General features: G+C 36.6%; 2 protein-coding genes across 3 annotated transcripts; one reads left to right on the top strand and one right to left on the bottom strand.

Moving 5' to 3' along the window:
- Positions 1 to 117: 117 nt before the first annotated feature.
- On the bottom strand, positions 118 to 5,587 carry cenatac (centrosomal AT-AC splicing factor). The gene is made up of 11 exons (XM_067520024.1): positions 5,276 to 5,587; positions 4,714 to 4,880; positions 4,325 to 4,423; positions 4,182 to 4,248; positions 4,000 to 4,062; positions 3,563 to 3,630; positions 3,332 to 3,449; positions 3,202 to 3,232; positions 2,914 to 3,015; positions 2,666 to 2,798; positions 118 to 1,602 (listed from the first exon to the last, which is right to left on the bottom strand). The coding sequence occupies exons 1-11, from the start codon at positions 5,390 to 5,392 to the stop codon at positions 1,482 to 1,484; spliced, it is 1,086 nt and encodes a 361-aa protein (XP_067376125.1). The 5' UTR covers positions 5,393 to 5,587; the 3' UTR covers positions 118 to 1,481.
- Positions 5,588 to 7,520: 1,933 nt separating this feature from the next.
- LOC137136643 (zinc finger protein 235-like) lies at positions 7,521 to 14,384 on the top strand. 2 transcript variants are annotated; one of them, XM_067522231.1, is made up of 3 exons: positions 7,521 to 7,857; positions 8,211 to 8,912; positions 13,875 to 14,384. In XM_067522231.1, exons 1-3 carry the CDS (start codon positions 7,686 to 7,688, stop codon positions 14,348 to 14,350), a joined length of 1,350 nt encoding a protein of 449 aa, XP_067378332.1. In that variant the 5' UTR covers positions 7,521 to 7,685; the 3' UTR covers positions 14,351 to 14,384. The 2 variants fall into 2 exon arrangements, with proteins under 2 accessions (XP_067378332.1, XP_067378331.1); XM_067522230.1 differs by lacking the exons at positions 7,521 to 7,857; positions 8,211 to 8,912 and adding an exon at positions 10,358 to 10,631 and having other exon boundaries at positions 11,793 to 14,384.
- The last annotated feature ends 6,644 nt before the right edge of the window (positions 14,385 to 21,028 follow it).

The raw sequence follows: 21,028 nt of genomic DNA on the forward strand, positions 1-21,028 counted from the left end.
CTCCCATTCTGTACTGCCAAGGATTGCTGTTGTGCAGAAGCTCAGGCTGTCAGTGGATTCTTTAATACTTAACAAAGGACTACAATAAATAAATAAATAAATAAAATCACACACTAATGAACTTATCAGAAACTTTATATAGTTTTACAGCAATTACATCAACGTGTGGTAACGGTTTTTACAGCCGCGAGTAAAGCAATCAAATGTACACATAGTAACTCCCTTCGTTTCGTTTATGCCGAATCCTCCATAGCCTTGTTATCATAGAGCTAAGAATAGATCAGCTACACGTTGTATCCCCATATACACTCGCAGCTGCCCCACGCCCATTTACCCCGAGCACATGAGCCTGATTATACTCAGCTGTGGATAAGAAAAGGCTTGTAGAGATAAAAGATGGGCCTATAGGCCCAGTGAGATGAATATACGTATGTGCCTCTCTGCTGATGCTCCACTTTGGTAAAGAAAACACTGCATATTTTACTCACACTTTTTGCATTTGCTTTTACTTGTTATGCTGCATTATATAGACATATTGAAACAGGTTCTCCGTCTCTCAATATTTATATACACACACACACGTTTACACCTCTTGAAGCTTTACGCATTTCAAAATGTACAATTTTTTTGTGCTATTAAGGATTAGGAAGTAAGTTGAATCTAATGGTGTGTGAGCACTGTATGCAAAAATGCTGATTCTGTTGAGACAAATAATATACAATAAATGTTCTTAAACACTGGTTTAATAATATATCATCTTAAAATAAGAATGCTTTGCATATGCAGGCTTTAAGGCATTTCCCCGTAATTTATCATGTAATGTGACCTGAAAAGGGAAATGAAAGCTTGTTGGTTGGTGCACTGGTTAACTGCAAAAAGACTTAACATAAATGCTGTTCTCATAAATGGTCGTGCTGTTTTGGGTTGTTAAAGTAAATAACAGATTAAAAAAAAACAAAAAAAACAACGCATACTGAGATGAACTTTTTTTTTTTTTTTTTCAGTCACTTACATTCTTTTTGCCACTGACCAAAAATGATACCCATAGTGTCTTAGTGGACAATACTATTTAAGCTTTAGCCATATTATCTAAATGCTGGCTGCAACAGACTTTATTCATGCCGACTCTTATTTGTGTGATCACTGCCCCCTGCTGTTTACTTCCCAGAACAGTCACAAGAGCTGAACCAGTAACTTGCTGATCAGAATCTGGGAGTGGCAGATTAGCGGCAGCACCATTCGATTCATAGATAAAGATGCACTCATCAAAGTTCACTTCATAAATTTAACATATAATGTGAATATCTTTACTGCAACATTTCCATAAATTAATATCACATACAGTTTCTCAGCTACACATTAAGCATTTCAACGAAATACAACTCCTTTTACTTCTTAGAAAGATGGTATAACACTTTGTTCACCTTTTGCAAGCTACAATACATCCTTTTACCCGTGTATTCTCACACAGCATCATGAATTTACGTGTCATCAGAATTTCTCTGCCTTTCGCTTGTTTTTACTTTCTTTGACCTGTCTGTGCTCTGCTCCTTCTTCCTCTTTTGTCTGTTCTTCTGCCCTTCCTCTTGTCTGAACTGGTGCCTGTTGGAGAAAAAAAGTCACATTTGCATGCAGGGACAAATGAGAATAATCTACAGATCTGAAAATTAATGATTTTATTTCTAGACAGGACATGAGCCAAAAACTGGGCAAACTGGGGCTCACATAATGATTAAATGCAATTATACTTTAAGGGGTGTGAATGGTTTTACAATTCCCTCTGCCTTCACTATATTAAAACATCTTTTTGAAGTCTTCTAGAGAATGTTACTTGGAGGAGGTCAACTAAGGCTGCAACCTATGTATTATGAGCAACAACTAGAGATTATCTAAATTGAAGAAATGTTTCTTGGCTTTTAAACTCTGGTAGCTTTGACTTGTCTGAGGGATAACAGAAGGTCATCTTAAGTAGATAAAATACCGGTTGCAGTGTGTGCAGTCACATTTGTGTACCATCTACTTTAACCATTTTGTTCGTACATAAGGATGTTACTCAGCTGACAACCAGGAGGAAAGAATGTATCCTGTAGCTAATTTATATCCATATTTAATGTGGTATTGAATGTGTATTCAAACACATTCATGTTATAAAAGTAGGGAAAACATGTGGTGTTTTCTTCAGGAATGCAACTGAACATGGCACTTAAAATATTATAAATTATATTATATTTAATATATAAAATATCTTAAACGGGCCTTATGTAAAATGTACAGATTTATACGACAGGTTTCCACCCACACACACACACACACACACACACACACACACACACACACACACACACACACACACACACACACACACACACACACACACACACACACACACACACACACACACACACACACACACACACACACACACACACACACACACACACACACACACACACACACACACACACACACACACAGAAGATGCTAAACCAAAATAGTAGCACGGACACATTTACCAGACACAGCAATCCGAATCAGTCCTTCTGTTCAGGCACACAAACTTTAATTGCTGTGTGTTTAAAAAAACTGTAATATAGATGGACAAGTAACATGGTTTATAATAATTCTATATCAGTGCCTGGTGTAGTGTTGAGTGTTGTGATCCCACCTAGACTGCCAGCGTCGGCCACTGTTCCAAACTCTTCCAAAGGAGGGAAGCCAATTGGCGTCTGTCTGCGAGCTGTGATCAAAGTTAGCCCCCACTCTGTTCGGAGGAAGCTTCCTCAGCTTCTTTTGCTCTTCTGACAAAAAGATGAGGTCCTTTTAATTATACTTAAATCTTTATAAGAGTTTTTCCCCTAAGCCTGTTTAAATATAATCTTTTTATCACACACAAGAAATCTGTGCGATGCCTACTCTGTTTGAGGAACCCCTGAAGTGAGGGGCCTATTTCTGGATGTGCTGCAGCTGCGGAGGTCCCTTCCAGTGGATCGTGCTGGAGCCAAGGAGGGACGGCACCTATAGTACAATCCAAAGAGATTACACATTTATTCTTCACACCCAAGATGTTACCTAAGGTCATTAATGTTTGAGACACTGAAAACATGACAAAAACTAATAAATTTTTTATCAACTCAAAGGAAGCCAGTGTTTGTTTCTTAACATTAAAACTTTACTATTATATAAATTTAAATGTCATAGTACCTGTATGAACATTTCCACCGTTTGATGAATCCTGCAGAAGAGATTGAATAAGGTGACTGTTTGTAAAAAAAAAAAAAGAAAAAAAAAAATAGATAAAAAAAATTTTTCTTAATGAAAGCCATCTGTCTACCTGATAACCTATGAAAGTCAAGGCATGTCCTGTTGAAGCCCACGGTACTTCAGCCACTGAGTCAACAAAGCTGCTCCCCACATGTTGGTCGTCTGATCCATGCGATGTAAATTGAGAGCTGTTCCCAAGACCATAAGATAAGCCCCAGCCAAACAAAAAAGGTCATTCCAACTGCAGCTGATTATAGTGCAAAAATAAATAAATAAATGGCTCGGGTTAAAATAGTGTTACCTGACAATATCTTGCGCAGACATGTCGATGCCGTTGGGTCCAGTAAACAACTCTGGCTCTGCATCACGCTGATATTGATTCAGGAAAAGCCAACAGGGGTTCACAGAGGAAAACTGACCACTGATCATGCTTCATCACAGCCTTGCTCATCACTATCCTCACAAATGATCCAAACGTTAACCTAAACCTATAGTGTTTTACTATGCATATGTGGATTTAAGTCAAGATCATTCCAAATTATTTAGAGTAACCTCATAAAAGGAAATTACTTTGTCCTTAAAATAACTACTTTCCCCAGGCACTGTATTGTTTAGAGTTAAACAGGATTTCCAATGGTTACAATCGCAGGTAAAAAAATAAAAATAAAAAATAAAAAATAAAAAAGCAAGTCAAGGCCACAGCGATGGATACTGCCACTGCATCTTTGGAAAACAAACCTCTGAAAGAGACTGAAGGACCTCCTGACGATGTTTCTCCTGTCCCCGGATATGATCGGCTTGCTAGACACATGACAAGAAAAACATGAAGGGGGGTTAAAAAAAAAAACTTTTAGCTGAAGCATTACTGGAAAATCGTTGTTTATAAAAAAACAAAACAAACAAAAGAAAACACACAATACCTGTTTAATTATCTCATCCTCTTTCTCTACAAATGACTCCAACGCATTTGCCACCTCAGCTTTAAACCTAAACAAAAACAAATCAATGATTAATGCAGAGAACCATATTTTACTAAAACATTCTCTTGGCTCACTTGACGTACCGTTCAATTTCGTCCTCTTTGATGATGATTTTGTCTCTAAGCTTTGGATCAGCCTTGTTGTCCCACCAGAACTTGTGTGTTTTCTTCCTGTGTTCTGGGCTAAAACCAAATACATTTGAAATGTTCAACCAGTAAACAGAACACTAAATTTTATCAAAAATGTTTTACAAACGTATAACTCTGGAACATGTGCTGGATCTACATTTGTCATGTAGATGCAGCTTACAGTCCCTGGGCTGATAAATTCTTTGATTCTTTAAAGCCTGCGCTAATAATTTCCACGGTGCATTTGTCAAAGCAACTGAATATCTGAAAATGAAGTTAATCGATGCCTACAAAAGCAGGAGAACACAACTAAATTAAGGTACATTTCATTAAATAAAACTCACGTGGCCATATGCTCCAACAAGCCTCCATGCAGGACAGTCATGTTTTCGTCCGTGATATGTCTTTGAATTTCAAGCTCACAGCAGTAGCACCAGAATGTCTGCTTGTGCTGGATGCAATCAAACTTTTCTACTTGGGGTTTTTTAAGTGTTCGCCGAGCTTCCTTCACCTGGGAGATGATGGATGAAAAAAAGTCAATTTTAACAAACACTGGACATTATCCATTATCTGGTAGTGGACATTATCCCATTGAGTATTTAATAATAAAAAAAACTACTTTTTGCGGAGATAGCTGAAACGAAATGTCGCTTCCTAATATACTGGGTAGGAAAACTTCAGAGCCATTTAGCCTTAAAAACTCTAAAGGCTGTTGTGTGACGACACCAAATCAATAATTCTTAAACGTATACAAATCTTAAAAGGCATAAAAGACAAGCAATACTGTCCTTTATAAGAGGAACGTTTTGAAGTTCGAGCAGTGTTTCTAGCTGAAAATGTGCCCCGGTAGTTAGGCGCCAAATAAATCCTAAATTCTGGTGGGACATTAACTTGTAATGAACTCACCTTTTCTAAGGATTTAAGAAGGACCACTCTCAGTCTGCTTTGGTGCGTTTTACCAAAGATGTGTTTCTTCCCGGTGAATGTCGTTTGCCTACATATGGCGCAGTAATACGCTCCCATTTATACGGCGTGTAACAACTAAAGCGGAGTTGAAAGAAGAACAAGACTAAAACCAAACGTCTCTCTTACGTGACTTTATTTTTTGTATTTTCCATTGTCTTTACTAATCCATATACTCAGCTAAAACCAAGGTTAACATTTCCTAGCATGACTATCACCTACCGGAAACAATTCCATCTCATTTCATCTCCCCCTGGAAACATAGGGTAATGTGGAACTGTTCTACTACCTCGTCGTTGTCGCCCATACTCTGGGGCGTTTGTCTTGATATTTTCCTATTAGCGCCCTCTTCTGTGCATTTGGCAGCTCTTACATGGGCCAATTTCTGTTCATCAGTGGTAATGTTACATACATCCTGTCGGATAGTTCTGTTCTCGCATAGTCTACAGTAATGTCGGCTACTTCCTTTTGTGGTTGAATATGATTTATTTTCTTCTCATGTTTTTTTTTGATAATTATAAAATTAAATCTTTTATTCATTCTCTGTTTCAAGACACAGCTGTCAGATGGATGCTTTCCCACTAATTTCAATGTAATGTTTATTGTGGTACGTCTAAGTAGGCTAATTATTCTCTCCTGCCTTTTATGCATTTCAAATATGTTTTGCTTTTACCGCCGGCTGTTTACAGTCCATGACCGTTTGGCTCTTGCCTCATTCAGTGATATTTCCACAGTTTACTACGTTTTTTTCCTGTAGAGAAATTCCAATTTGTCCGTTTTTATGGAGTGTGCATAAAGTTCAGCACTATGTCGGTTCAAGTTTGTCATAAGCCTGCTGTAATACATTTTGGTACTGGAATCTGTTCATTGATCATAGGCATATTATATCAGTATATTGTAAGGAAAAATATTTTATACCATTTGTCTTCAATAGTTACATCAGTGTATCAATTGGAAATACTGTTTTTTAGATTTTACATCAGGTCTTTTAGAATTAGTTTAATATTCCAAAGAGGTGTTTTGAGATCTTTACGTTAATAACAAAGCAATTTCTGTCCATTAACAAATTAAAGTAAAACTAAGGGAAATTGTGGCCAAGTTAATAATCACAAGAAAGTTTTAGTGTTGTGAAATGTCTTCATAGCAGCTCCCATACTATTGTGTGTGTGAATGGGTGAATAAGAAGCAGTGTAAAGTGCTTTAAGTGCAGACAATTTAATATAGTATTCTTTTCTAATCTGTAAGAACTATTTAGGATTCTTCCAAGTTTTTTTATTGTTGATTCTTTGCTGGTGAGCACCTGATATTTGTAATTGACTTGTCAAATTGATTACACATTAACAGCAGTGCAGTAGACATGCAGTGGGCATGTGGTGCTAAACATTCAATACTGTTTTGAATTTAGTCATAGTTAATTGTATCAGGAATGCATCATATTAGGCCCAGCTTCATTCTGCAGCATGATAAAAACACTAAACAAGTAGCCAGAATCAGCTATAATTATTTTCAAATACAAAAGGAACAAAGAATTCTGCACCCAGGTGGTGTAGCTCCCACAAAGCCCGTTTGGAAAGTCACTGGATTGTGAATATTGAAAAAAACAAACAAATTATTTGGAGGGGACCCTAAAACAAGATATTCTTTACAGATTTACACAACTCCTGTGATGCTTAAACACAATTCCCACAAGTAAAACACTGTTGTTGAACTAAACCACAGTTGCACGCCTTCAATGTCACCACCACTAAACTTCCAATTGGTATTTTAACATTTTTTTTTTCATGGATTATCACACAGCAGGAATTTTCTGGATGGTAAATGTTATTTAGAAAAAAAGTTTTATTTTTTTCTTTAGTCTTTATTTCTAACAGTCAGTAGCAGCAGCAGCAAGTTGTAAAAATATGAGCAAAAGCGGGAAAAAAGACTCGACAGAAGGCTACAAGGAATAAAGGGTTGGTCACGTGACACAGAAACGAACTCAGCCGAAGCTTGTGGTCAGCTGTGAGGTCAGTGCTCCATCACGTGATCGTCGAAAGCGGCCGAAGGGGTTTGGTCAGCCACGGTCCCTGTAAGGTCAGTGTTAAATCCCAAAACCCGGAGTTAGGTAAAGCTAGCTTGATCGGGCTGGACATCGGGCGTTAGGCCTGAGTGAAAGTTGGCTCAGATATCAGAAATCCGAAATACATTAAAGTGGAACACGTGTTTGTGGAGAAAGCGGATTTTACTCCCCCCGGAATCTGCCCCCGAGCCTTGGGATGTAACGTTAGCCGTTTACGGAGCGGAGGTCAGTCGAGGTGAACACCTGGCTCGGGAAATCTGGATTAAAAACTAGTCCTCCGCGTGTCAAGCAACGATGACTTCTGTCCAGGGTTTGAGAAAGTTTATCAACGAGCGACTTACGACTGCTGCCGAAGAAATTGTTGGTATTTTGGAACAAACTCTATCGGTGTATGAGGAGGAGATCAGCCGCCAGCGCAGACTGCTCGATGTTATTTTGAAGCCTGAAATAAAGCTGCACAGAACAGGTGTGCGTGGATGTTATATTTATATATTTTACTATCTAAACATTTTCTGAGTCTGTGTGGTTTTAAATAAATAAAGATTAGATTAAGCTTTTAGGCCAGCTATCGATTATCTTAATTGTTTGCCTGTTTACTATAACCACTATTTAAAACAGATGTCCTTGAGTTACTAAAAGGTTACAGTTTGATCTAACTGAAAATTATAATTAGTGGTAGTAGATATTTTATTGATGACGTATTTGAAAGATTAACCATTAAAAAAATCTTCACATTGTAATGGCTCCTTATTTTTTTTGCTTTTTGAGAAATATTTTGTTACATGTGACAAATGTTTCCTTATTTGTCCTTGCCCATAGATCTCCCACCGCCGTCTGACCATAAGGAAGAAGAGGAGTTTCACCTTGAGCAGCAACTTTGCAACCAGGAGAGTCACACAAGTCTGGCCCAAAAGGACCCAGAAGCTCCACAGATTAAAGAAGAACAAAACACACTCCCCACCAGCCCAGAGCGAGAGCAGTTTGTACTTAAGCAGGAGGACAACTTCAAGCGGACTCTTACATGTGAGGAAAGCAGCCACAGTCAGTCTCGGCCTTTGGATTCTGAACAACCTCATGGCGTAGCAGAGAAAGAGCCTCTAGGCACCGTTTCTTATACTTGGATAAAAGTTGAGTCTGACCTGGAAGACGAAGCAAACAATGACAGACATGGAGGTACAACATCAGCTAGAAGAACTGATCCAAAAGCATACTGTGAACCGTACAAGTGCCTCTATTGCAGCAAAGAATATAATTTCCTTACAAAGTTAAAAGCTCACATGAAACTAAAACACCGGTGTGATCGGCCGTTCAAATGTGATTCCTGTGGGAAAATGTTCAAGGTTAGAACTGCTTTGAAATTCCACATCAGGACCCACACTGGCGAGAAGCCTTTCAAATGCAGACTTTGCGGGACTGGGTTCAGCAGGAACTTTGGCCTTAAAATGCACTTAAGAATTCACACAGGTGAGAGACCGTACACCTGCGATGACTGCGGGAAGACGTTTTCTGACCGCTCATGTCTGAGGAGACATGTCAGAGTGCACACTCACGAGAAGCCATATAAGTGTTCCTGGTGTGGCAAAGGACTCGCTGACAAGGTGACTTTGAAAAGGCACACCACATCCCACACAGGAGAGAAGCCGTGTAAGTGCGACCTTTGCGGGAAAGGGTTTCCTGACCCACAGTGTCTGAAAATGCACAAAAAGACCCACATATGGCAGAAACAAATTGTGTCTTTGGAAAAAAGTTAATTGATAGTTTTCTGGTCTATTGGTTGCTTTGCTGCCAGGCTATTCAAGAAGCCTGAGTCCACAAAGCCTTTCTCTGGAATGCTGCAAATAAGTATATGTTATAAAGCATATAAACTAAAATATTGGAAAATAAAGTTACATACTGTCAAATTAAAATGACCAATACTAAATACTAAACCACATTTTTTACAGATTACCTTGCTGGGCTTTGTATATTAAACTGTTTTTAGTCCTTTATGTTTGGGTGGGTTGGTTTGAAAATTACACAATTACACCCATAAATGGTCTAGTGGTCTTAAGGTCAGTTTATCTGTGCCAGACACAGGAATTTGTTTAACTCCGTAAAGGATTTTGATTTTATTTTTAATTACGTTTTATGATTATCAGAGCTGAGATGTGTTGAAGATGAATGTTAATTTTGGTTTGTGGAGATCCAATTAATAATGGCAAAAGGGGTTTTTCTGCTTTATACATTTCAATAAAGTGCCTTGGTTATCATCGTAGACATTACTTTATACTGGGTAGCTGCTAGATCAGCTTGGCCTGTCTGTCTGCCTGTCTAATTATCTAATTATCGGGCCCCAAACAAAACTGAGGACTTGTGATTTTTTTTTTCAGAATCAGCCATGACCTTATGATGATTCCTTTTTCAACCATAGATTGGTGTAAACAGTGTAAAAAAGGTGCACATAATGGTCTTGTAATGATCTTAGATTTTGTTGATCGCTGCATGAATAACCATTTTAAAAAAAATGACTTTGAGGAATAAAAGTTGTAATATTACAGAGTTATAATTTGAGGAGGAAAACAATATTACATAGTTATAATTTTAAGAGAAATAATGTTTTTTTTGAGTAAAAAAGCTTTTATTATTCTAACATTTTATATACTTTCCAATATGCCTTTTTTCTGGAAAAGTTACTTTATTTTGGTAATATTGTGTTGTTAATATTGTATCATAAATGTAGGGCTTTATTTTTAGATTATCATCCTTTGTTTTGTTTTGTTTTTCCAAAATTGTTTTTTTTTGTCTTCACTATTGCCCATATTTAAAAAGTAAATTATATATCAATATCTAATTGGGAAAATGAAATCTCTTCAGCAAAAACAGTAAAAACAATCAGTTTTATAAATCACTGTGTACTCTGGAGCCTGCACACTCCAGGACAGTAGGGGGCAGTAATATGCTGTTAATATGTCGGTAATAACTTATCATCTCATGCGGAAGTAAACAGAAAACTGTTGCTGCGTAAGCTTTAAGCTTTGATGAAGTTTTAGCGAGAAAGACTATCCCCGTCTCCATCTTTTTATTTAAAGATGTGTTCAGTCCTAAGTATGCGACAGTTTGTCTGTGATCGACTTACTGCTGCAGCCCAGGAAATACTTGGAGCCTTCGAAAAGAGACTTGAGGACTACGAGAAAGAGCTCACGCGTCAGCGGAGACTGCTGGAGTCAATTCTGTCGCCTGAGACAAAGTTACAGCAGACAGGTTGGTAAAGTCACAAAGCTTCTTCCTGATCAAGGCAGTGTTGTGTTAAACGTTGCAGGTGAAGGTTTTGGGTCATTCGCATTAGATTTTAGCTGTGGTGAGCCTCAGTTTCCTACCATACCAGTTTGACAGCTGTGACGAACACTTGGCCTGGACAGGACATTGACGAGCTTACAGGAATTAAATGAGTGTAAAACCTATAAATATACATATTATACCCACAATGTCATTCAGTAAAGTCAACGACTCTGCTAAAATTTCCCCTACCTTTTTAGAGCATCTTCCATTTATGCTTCTTTATAACTTCACCTCAAACCCAATGTTGGTTGTAAACATCTATTTTAGTGGAAAGAAAGAAACACTTTGCAAAGAGAGAAAATAAGATTGTCAGACATGTTTTTATATAGTAGTTATGCTTTAAAAATATCTGGAAAATTATTTTCCACAATAAAAAAAAAAATGCAAAACTGAGAGTTTGCAATCAACAGGCTTTCTTTAGTATGTTTATTGCACATACCTGTAAGAAAATTATCTCAAAGCACAAGTTTTATTAAAAGACCACCTGATCTAAACACCATTTATGCATTGAGGTCTACAATACCTCTTAATTGCTAAACTACCTCAGCTGAGGAAGTACAAAATGAGGAAGAACAAGCCCAATCATGACGTGATCGACAGGTTCAGTCAACCTGCGAGCCCGTACAGAAAACTGCAATGCTTTTTGTCTCCATCATGCTGGCATCTGTTTATCACAACAAACCACCAGGTGGATTTATTGTTTACCGCAACCCCATATTTATCTTTTAATCTCTGATAGGTGTAGTTATATCCCTGAAACACTAGGTATAATAATTTTGGCTATTGTTAAATCTTGGATTTTCAATCTTTGGGGAATGGCTTTGTTTTGCTTTTGTACTGTTGTTTATAGATATTTTTAGAATCACAAATGTTACATTTGTGGAATATATATATACACACACACACACACACACACATACATATATACATACATATATATATATATATATATATATATATATATATATATATATATATATGTATATATGTATATATATGTATATGTATATGTATATATGTATATGTATATATATAAATATGGCATGTTCCATCTTTGTTTCATTCTTTTGTCCTGTCATTTAGATCTCCCACAAACTTCTCTCCACAAAGAGGGGGGGCTTGTCTCGAACCAGCAGCAGCAATCTAACCAGGACTCAAGGTCATCTTTGCTCCAGGCAGATTTTTCACAGGTTAAGCAGGAAGATGAGGAAATGTCAGTTAGTCAGAGACAGCAACAGGTTGCACAGTGCCAGGTTGCTGATGCCTCTAAGTCGACTTCAGCTTGTGAAAGAACTATTCAGTATGATCAGTGTCAGCCTTTGGATTCTGACAAAACCCAGAGTGCCACAAATAAAGATAATGAGTCAAGGCTTATTAACAATGATAGATTATCTGGGTCTGAAAACCAGCAGCTTCTCTCCCACAGCTTACTTATAGCTGAGAACCAGGATGCCGTAACTTCTAACGATGGAAAGCCAACGCCAAATAGACAAAATGACTTGATATCAGCTACAACAACGGAGCAAGCATCAGAAAATAATGACAGTGTGAACACATCACCCAGTAGTGCAGTACTGACACCAGCAGCAAAACCTAACCATGAGACCAGTCCAAACAAGGAACCAGATGATGCTAAAACTCCAGCCGCAAATAGTGATAGTGATAGTGAAACACCAATATTTCAATTAAATGAGGAGGATTCTACAGCAACTAAAAGATATGAAACATCAGATGAAAATGTTGAGCCAACACCAAATAAGACATCAGGCAGAAGTCGTGAGCTAACACCTAATGAGAAAACTGAAGGTGAGAATACACAAAAAACACCCCCAGCCGGATATGTCAAGCCAACACCAAATGAGACCTCTAACAAGCAAACCACAACATTACCAACAAATACTGAAACGATACCAAAACAAAACTGTGATGATGGAAAGACAACTTCATCTAGAGACATTCAGCAGACACAGAATGAGAAACCCCATGATCAGAACCAAACATTAAAAGAACATTGTGGGATAATACCAAATAAAAATAGCCAAGATCTCTCCTCTGAAAGTGTTGAGCCAACAGCAAATGAGACATCACACAATAAGAACACAGTATCAACCAGAAATGTAGAGTTAGCACCAAATGAGGAATGTAACAAGATCACAACATCAGCTACAGACACCGAGCAGAGACCACAGGATAAACCCAGTGATAAGACACCAACACCAAAAAGAAACAGTCTGCCAAAAGTAGATAAGACCAACCAAGATGAGCGACCAACTCCAACTAGATTTTTCGAGCCAATTCAAAATGAGAACTGTAACAAGGAGACCGCAACATTAACCAAAAGTATGCAGATTAAAGCAAAAAAGAAGGATGAGCAAACAGCTAAAAGGTCTGACAAAACACCAAATAAACCTGATGATAAAAACATAATATCATCCACATTTACAGAGGCAACACAACACAGAGATCCCAGTGGAAAAGAACAAAAGAAACAAAAGAAATCCAAAAATGGTAAAGCAACATCTACTTCAAGTCCTGAACTAAGTAAGAAACGTAACAATGAGACAACAGCAACTGATAGAAGCAAAAAGCCAACGCCAGACAACAGTAAGAACACATCGCCAATTGAAAGTACGAAGTGGTTACCTAAAGAGAAATGCAGTGACGTGAAAACATCAGCCAAATCTACCAAACCAACACCAGCAACTACCAAACCGAAACAGAACATGAAACATAAAAATGGAGACACAGTGTCTACAAGAAATAAGAGACAAAAAGATGAAGAAACATCTAGTGAAAGTACAAGTCCAACACCACAGAAGAGACGTAGGGGCAAGAGCTCAATATCAACGACAAGTGCAGAGGTAACCCAAAGTGAGAAGTGTAACAACGGGAGGACAACATCAGATAAACATGGGAATACATCAAGTGGTTCCACTTTGCGTGATGTAAACCCTTTCAAGTGTGAACGGTGTGAAAAGGTTATGACTAATTTCAAAAACTACAAATTTCATATGAAATCGCACACTGTTGAAAAGACTTTCAAATGCGACACTTGTGGGAAAATGTTCAGGGAGAGTTGGGATTTGAATAAACATATGGTAGTTCACTCTGTTGACAAGCCTTTCAAATGCGACGTTTGTGGAAAGGGCTTCAACCGTCGGTATAATCTCGACCTGCACCATCGTGTTCACACTGGGGAAAAGCCGTACAAATGCACCTACTGTGACAGAAGCTTCAGCTCATGTGTGAATATGAAGAAGCATATGAGAATTCACACGGGCGAGAAGCCTTACACATGCGGCGAGTGTGGGAAGGAGTTTGCGGATTCGTCCTCATTCAAAAACCATCAGCGAGTTCACACTGGGGAGAAGCCCTTTAAGTGCTCCTATTGCAAGAGCACATTTGCCACAGGGACAACTTTGAAAAGACACACCAGAATACACACGGGTGAAAAGCCATATAAGTGCAACGTGTGTGACAAAGTGTTTGGTCACAAAACCGACCTAAAAGGACACATGCGGATACATACTGGGGAGAAGCCGTACAAATGTAAAACCTGTGGAGAAAGGTTCACTAACTGGTCCAAACTTAACAAACATAAGAGTGTCCACACAAGTGATGCAGAGAGCTCCACTTCTTAAAAGCATTTACATTTCATATGTCTATCTCTCACATATATATATATATATATATATATATATATATATATATATATATATATATATATACACGTGTATATATATATATATATATATATATATATATATATATATATATATATATATATATATATATATATATATACACGTGTATATATATACGTATATACGTATATATATACGTATATACGTATATATATATATATATATATATATATATATATATATATATATATATATATATATATGTGTGTATATGTGTATATATATATATGTGTATATATATATATATATATATATATATATATATATATATATATATATATATATATATACGTATATATATATATATACGTATATATATATATATATACGTATATATATATATATATACGTATATATATATATATACGTATATATATATATATACGTATATATATATATATATACGTATATATATATATATATACGTATATATATATATACGTATATATATATATATACGTATATATATATATATATACGTATATATATATATACGTATATATATATATATATACGTATATATATATATATATATATACGTATATATATATATATATATATATATATATATATACGTATATATATATATATATATACGTATATATATATATATATATATATATATATATATATATATATATACGTATATATATATATATAGAGAGAGAGAGAGAGATTTTAAAGCTGTTGCAAAATTAGGCGTTTTGGGCCACAACAATCACACATCCTCCAAAACAATCACAAGTCAGCAAAATCTTGGAGATAACAGTTAATGCAGCAGAGCCAGAAACAACATCCTTCTTTTATGTTGAAATCATACATTTCCTTTATTTAATGATGTCTCTTAAAAGTTACATTCCTGCATATGTGACAAGATTTTTGGGTGGAACATAATCGCTGGATGATTGTGTTCTGATGCAATATATGTTTTTCAAATAGACGAAGCACTGCATATTGTAATGAAGAGCAAGTTGCAAAGAGGTGCTTTGCAAGCTCAGCCCTGTGACCACAGACCAACGTTTGATTCTAGAATCCTGTGCTTGTGGTTTTGTTTTTACTTAGATTGTGGATTCTGTTAAGTGAGTATAATTCGTTCTTTGTGAAGGCAGACCACAGTCTTTTTCTAACTATAACCACGTGCTCTGAGTGCCTAAAGACAATGTTTACATAAACTTTATGTTGTATCACAAGATCAGATATTTTTGTAAAAAATGTTATGTATGAATGTACTTGGAGGTTTGCTGTTTACGTTACATTTCAACATATGCTCTTTATGTTAAAACAATGTGAATGCTTTTACCTCCCCATAAAAGGTATTTTCATTTGCAGTTCACTTGTATTTTACAACAGTTTGGTCAATTGATTTGGGGTCTCTTAATAATGCGCCTCGAGCTGGGACCCTTCAGCAGAGATGGGTAGTGGCCCACAGACACTATACAAGATCACATCTTTCTAAATCCACCCAAGCAGATAAAAACAAACAAAATCAGGTTTGCAGTTTTCTGTCCTATCTAAGCTGACTAAGGTGACATCACACGAGGCAGAAATGCTGCTCCGTTCCCCTCTAAACTGATTGTAAATAAAATAATTACAATCACTTGTTTATGCTGCACGGACTAGTTTCAATGTATCAGATACAGGTGAAAACATGAACAACAGTCCAGGAAATTTCTCATTACAAAATGGTTTACTGTCAAAGACAGATTTTCTGCAGTGCTGCAGCAAAAGATGATCCGTTTTTTTTGTTTGTTTGTTCTAGTTTGGTTTCTTTTAAATGAATGATTGATTGGGTGGTGCTTTTGCTAATGTTTGTCTGAGCACAGTATTATCCTTGGCTTTGGGTCTTGTGATGGTAACTTAAAATGAATGTATATCACCATGGAGGATTAAATAAAAAAAAATCTGAGTTGTTAGTAAATGTATTTTATTTTTTTGGGTTTTTACCCGAAGTGTCATAAAAGGTAATCAGGACCTTGGATCTATTTTTCTAAAGGACTTTATCTTTCTATTCAAGGAATTTGTGAAAAGCGTGTACAGTTTTACAGACAATCCCAGTTTTGTGCCTTGTGAAGTTTTATGAACATGTTTAAATACATAGTAGCCACTTTAAATGTTGATTGAGTTTATTTTAGTCAGCGTTTATTCTATTGATTTTATTGTATAAACTGTACTAGGTGTAGAATGAAGAAAAATGCTGTCTTCCTTTGATTGTAAGGCTTATTTAGTGCAGCCTGTAAGTTGATGTGCACATACTTGTGATACATTTGTTTTTAATGTTTTGCTTCGTGAATTTATAATAAATTTGTTATTCTTTTTTTTTGGTGTGTTATTTAACGATGCTTGCAGAAATTTATAGTGAGACACATAAGTGAGAAAACTGTGGATGGAGTTGACTATTATGTATGAGGTTATTCGCCAACATGTAACATAAATGGTCAAGTAGTTTATAAACATTTATAGTAATATAATGACAATTATATCAGTTCAGAAGTTTGCATCCCCCTGATAAATGACTTAAAATTTCATTTATCCTAGCTGAGTGTGCATTAAATATTATGATGATGATGATAGTATTTTTACCATGTCAGTGTTCACCAGAGGGAAATCCTTAATCCAAAATTGTATTTGCTATTTTTAAAAAATTCTAGCAACATTGAACTTCTGAATAACTGCTGTGATAATATTGTTCTTTGTATTATTTCCCTTTTCCATTTTTATAATTGCAAGTAGGTGATTACATGCAAATTAGGCACTAAATGCTTCTTATTATGCTGCTGGGAGATACACTTGTTTAATATTTTAATTTGTATTTATAGGTAATTAATTTGTTGGATGTGCTCAACTCTTTAAGATAAACCCTCATTTACAAAACTGTTAAATAATCTTCCCCCCTTAAAATAACTTAAGCTGATAATGTCTCATTCATCAGCCGGGGGTCAATTTTAATCTATTGTAGCCATCTAGTGGTATTTTATGTAAGTGCACAATCAGATTGTTATATTAGTATAGGCTGCATATGCTTTTATTCACACAATTATATAATTAATTTTTTTTACTTTTGGTTTTTCCTATATGTCTGCAGTCATCTAAATTCAAATGCAAGCGTTCTGACAATGATCTCAATCTGTAACTTTAAGCTGTTAATGTTAGGAGGAAAATTTTACTAGATATTAATAGATTTTACTAGATTTAATAAATGATTAAATCAGAAGGAAATTACAGAACCTGTCTCTACTGTATGACCACATTGTAGCAGGTCTAACAAAGTACAAATAGTCAGTCTGTGGCTCATGGTTTGCAGGGCTGCAGTGGCTCCAGTGTCATCTAGATCCATCTAGATCTAATCCTCTAGATTGTGTTTGCACAGCTGGTTGCACACCCTTCGCTCCCCTGGCACCAACATGAGCCACCGTTTCAGTTTCAACCCGACAAGTATTTGTTATCATCTTGAAAGACTTGAGTCCCTTTAGTAAAGTTTCATTATGGGATTCATACCAATGCATTCTGGGCCAAGAGAGAAAAAAGGCACTGGAACACTCCAATTTATTTTTCTCTGCACTGTAACTTGTACAGTTTATCTTGAAATCAATAAAATGACCTTAATGGACAAAGGACATAGAGCATGTAGCATCCTAAAGGACTCTGTCCAACTGTAAACCCCCTTATACAAGATACAACTACATCAAGTCCCACACTGCGAGAAACAGCAACAATTCCCCAAAGTAGACAGGTTCCTGAGCTACTTCACATAACATTTAATATAATCTAATATTATTGTAAAATTGACCACGTGGCTGTACAGCATGTGTGTATTTTGCCTTTATTCAAGTTATAACGTTTAATGCACTCAGGCTTGCAGATGCATGTTTTATATCCATTTTCCATCCATGTTTGTTTTTTAATTTAATTTGCTTGTATTGTTATGGTTGAAAAAGTTGGGATTAAATTAAAGCACAGCTCGGCGCTCCACCCACACATGACAAACGCCTGTCTGTGAAGTTGAAATGGAACGCACCCCTTCACACCTGCGTGCCGCGCGCTAATTGAATTCCCCGTGCGTCCATGTTGCTGTTACGATGCACGTTTGCAAACTTTATTGAGCAACAACTCAGCGTGTCAACGTGTGAAAAAAAGCCTGAGTTTATTGGTTATGGAGGGATTTGTGGAGAAACGGGGCACGTGCACCACGTTCCGGAAGCCACACGGGTGCCATGGACCTGCTGCAGCTTTGGACAACTTTCCCTTCCTGTGGAGATGCTAAAGATCAGCGGTTATTCTTCTCCGAGGTAAGAATTTGCTGCTTGTGTGTTAATTATGCATATTGGATGTGTATATAGCTTATGTCTTTGCTGTGTTTGGTTTTTCTGAGCTGGAGGCTCCGTGCAGCTTTTTGTGGTCTGTTGATGTTTGTCAGTAGCCTTAACGTGATAACATTTTTCGTGGTTGACGTTTTGTCACGTGCATGTGATGCTGTCATGCTGTCATGCTGTTTTTTAGGCACTATACATTTTGAATGAGTTTGTTTTTGTAACATATTTTCTCAGGTTTGGCTTTGGCTTTTGGCTTTGTGTTGTAATTTTGGAAAGTTCTACTGATGCTCACCTGATGGCTAGAAGACATTCAATCACAGGTTAATACCTCAAAAAATAAAAACCCATTATATGTCATTTTAAATTGTGGTTCTGCTGCCGCAAACTCCCGTGTAACACTGTAAAAAGAACAACATAGACAAGTTTTTTTTTTTTTTTTTTGGAGCCAGGGTTTTGATTTTGGTCAAAGTGCCTACCACATTACATGGCAAGCTTTTTTTTTCTTTTCTATATTTAAATATTATTCCATATTTGTTCACTTTTTTTGTTGCTGTGACTGGCAAAGCTTAATACCAAGTTATGGAATAATGTTCCTATTTCTGTCCCACTAACCACCATCCCAGATGGAGAACAAAGTAGGAACCTCATCAGCCATTTAAAAATATGCCATATTTTATCTGCTGGCTATTCTTAACTTGTTGAGTCTTGACAGCAGCTCAGTGGCAGAACTTTTCTGGCACAGTGGATGCAAACAACTTTATCTGTTACTTGGAAATGGTCACTCACATACACACTGTCTTTGCTCATAAAGCCCATCCCAAACCCACGTTTTAAGGAACTGAAATAACTTTTCTTTCAATCTTTTGATTTTAACTTTTTCTTTATCTTTTTTTTTTTTTTTTTTCCATTTTCCTTTCCCTGTAAATGGCTGACTGTGGCCTTTCTGTGCGGAGTTTGCATGTTCTCCTCGTGCTATTGTGGGTTTCCTCCCGCTGTCCAAAGACATGCATGTTAGGTTAATTGGTGACTCTAAATGCCCGTAGGTGTGAATGTGAAAATGCGCTAAATTGCCTAGTTTTTAGTCAGCAATTACAGTAACCATAATACATTACAGAAAAGGTGACTTGTTAGCCTCATTAATATCTTTCTCTCTATTGTCTTTCTTATTAATTACAACATCCTCTCACTGCGTATATTGTCTGTGTGGCACTTTGTTTTTAGAAAATGTTTTTATGTAGGTACAACAGTGGAAATGAGTTTGGACAGTGGTCAGTACCGGAAGTTCTTTCACAATGGTGTAGAGCTCCTTAGACATTGTCTGGCTTTACCTTCTGTCAGTTAGTATCGCCCTCATTCTTCGAGGGTGATACACTCAACGTTTAAGTTTCACAGAACAAATCTGTTCCAATGAGAGGTTTTTTTTTTATTATGTTCTTTCCAACAAGGCTAGTGGATCAAAAATGGACACATAAAAAGATAAAAACGATCCTGTATATTTAACCAAATTGCATAAAAAGCTTAAATGGATTTGCGATGAAACCCCAAGCTCAAAAACCCATGTCTGAGAAATCCATCATGGTTTTCACGAGCTTTTCTTGGCGATTAGCATTGGCTTGAGCGTTGGTGTACACTGCAAATCGAAACCATATTCATTCTGGACCGACATGCTTGTGTGCTCACAGAAAGTGTTTCGGTTGCTAACCCCATTATTTCTAAACGTTTCATCTCACCACAGTGGCCGAATCAAAGGCCTTAGAAGAGGGAACAAATTAACAGGAAGGTATTTAGCTTTTGTAAGAGACCTAATTTTGTAAACTGCTGTATTCATAAAGCCACAGTGCACAATTATATTTTTATAGCTATATAAACTATAATGTTACCTTGTAATTTCATGGTTACAAACGTAGCAATTTTGCGACCCCAGTTTTGCTTTGGCTTTGTTTGTTTGTGTTTTTGTGTAAGAGTTTTTTTTTTTTTTTTTTTTTTAAATGACCTCCAACTTTCATGGGATTTTTATAAGTGTGTGACTCTAGAGTGACAGGTTTGGAGTGGATGTTGGCTGAAGGTTGGACTCGTATGAACCTCAAACCTTTGGTTTTACAGTGTTGTTTTACTCACACTGTCATAGCAAATGACACTTATATTTGGTTAAACGTTTGCACTGACTTCATCAAGTCAGCGATTCTGTAACATCTGTGGTTTCTGCTTTTGATATACTTTTCCCAGCTTTTACTGTAGCCTACTTCAGCTGTTGTTTGTCTTGTTTGTCAGGTGAATTGGATGTTAATTAGGGTAAAAGTCTAGT

The sequence above is a fragment of the Channa argus genome, chromosome 11, assembly GCF_033026475.1.
Source record: "Channa argus isolate prfri chromosome 11, Channa argus male v1.0, whole genome shotgun sequence".
Lineage (NCBI taxonomy): Eukaryota > Metazoa > Chordata > Actinopteri > Anabantiformes > Channidae > Channa > Channa argus.

Bases quoted from the DNA above. Each gene is read 5' to 3' on its own strand.
- cenatac (XM_067520024.1), bottom strand. From the start codon at position 5,392: ATGGGAGCGTATTACTGCGCCATATGTAGGCAAACGACATTCACCGGG. The intron at 4,424-4,713 runs GTGAGTTTTATT...ATTTGGTTTTAG, and splicing joins TTGTTGGAGCATATGGCCAC to CCCAGAACACAGGAAGAAAA. The intron at 3,631-3,999 runs GTTTGTTTTCCA...AATCAATATCAG, and splicing joins TCCTTCAGTCTCTTTCAGAG to CGTGATGCAGAGCCAGAGTT.
- LOC137136643 (XM_067522230.1), top strand. From the start codon at position 10,460: ATGTGTTCAGTCCTAAGTATGCGACAGTTTGTCTGTGATCGACTTACT. The intron at 10,632-11,792 runs GTTGGTAAAGTC...CCTGTCATTTAG, and splicing joins GACAAAGTTACAGCAGACAG to ATCTCCCACAAACTTCTCTC.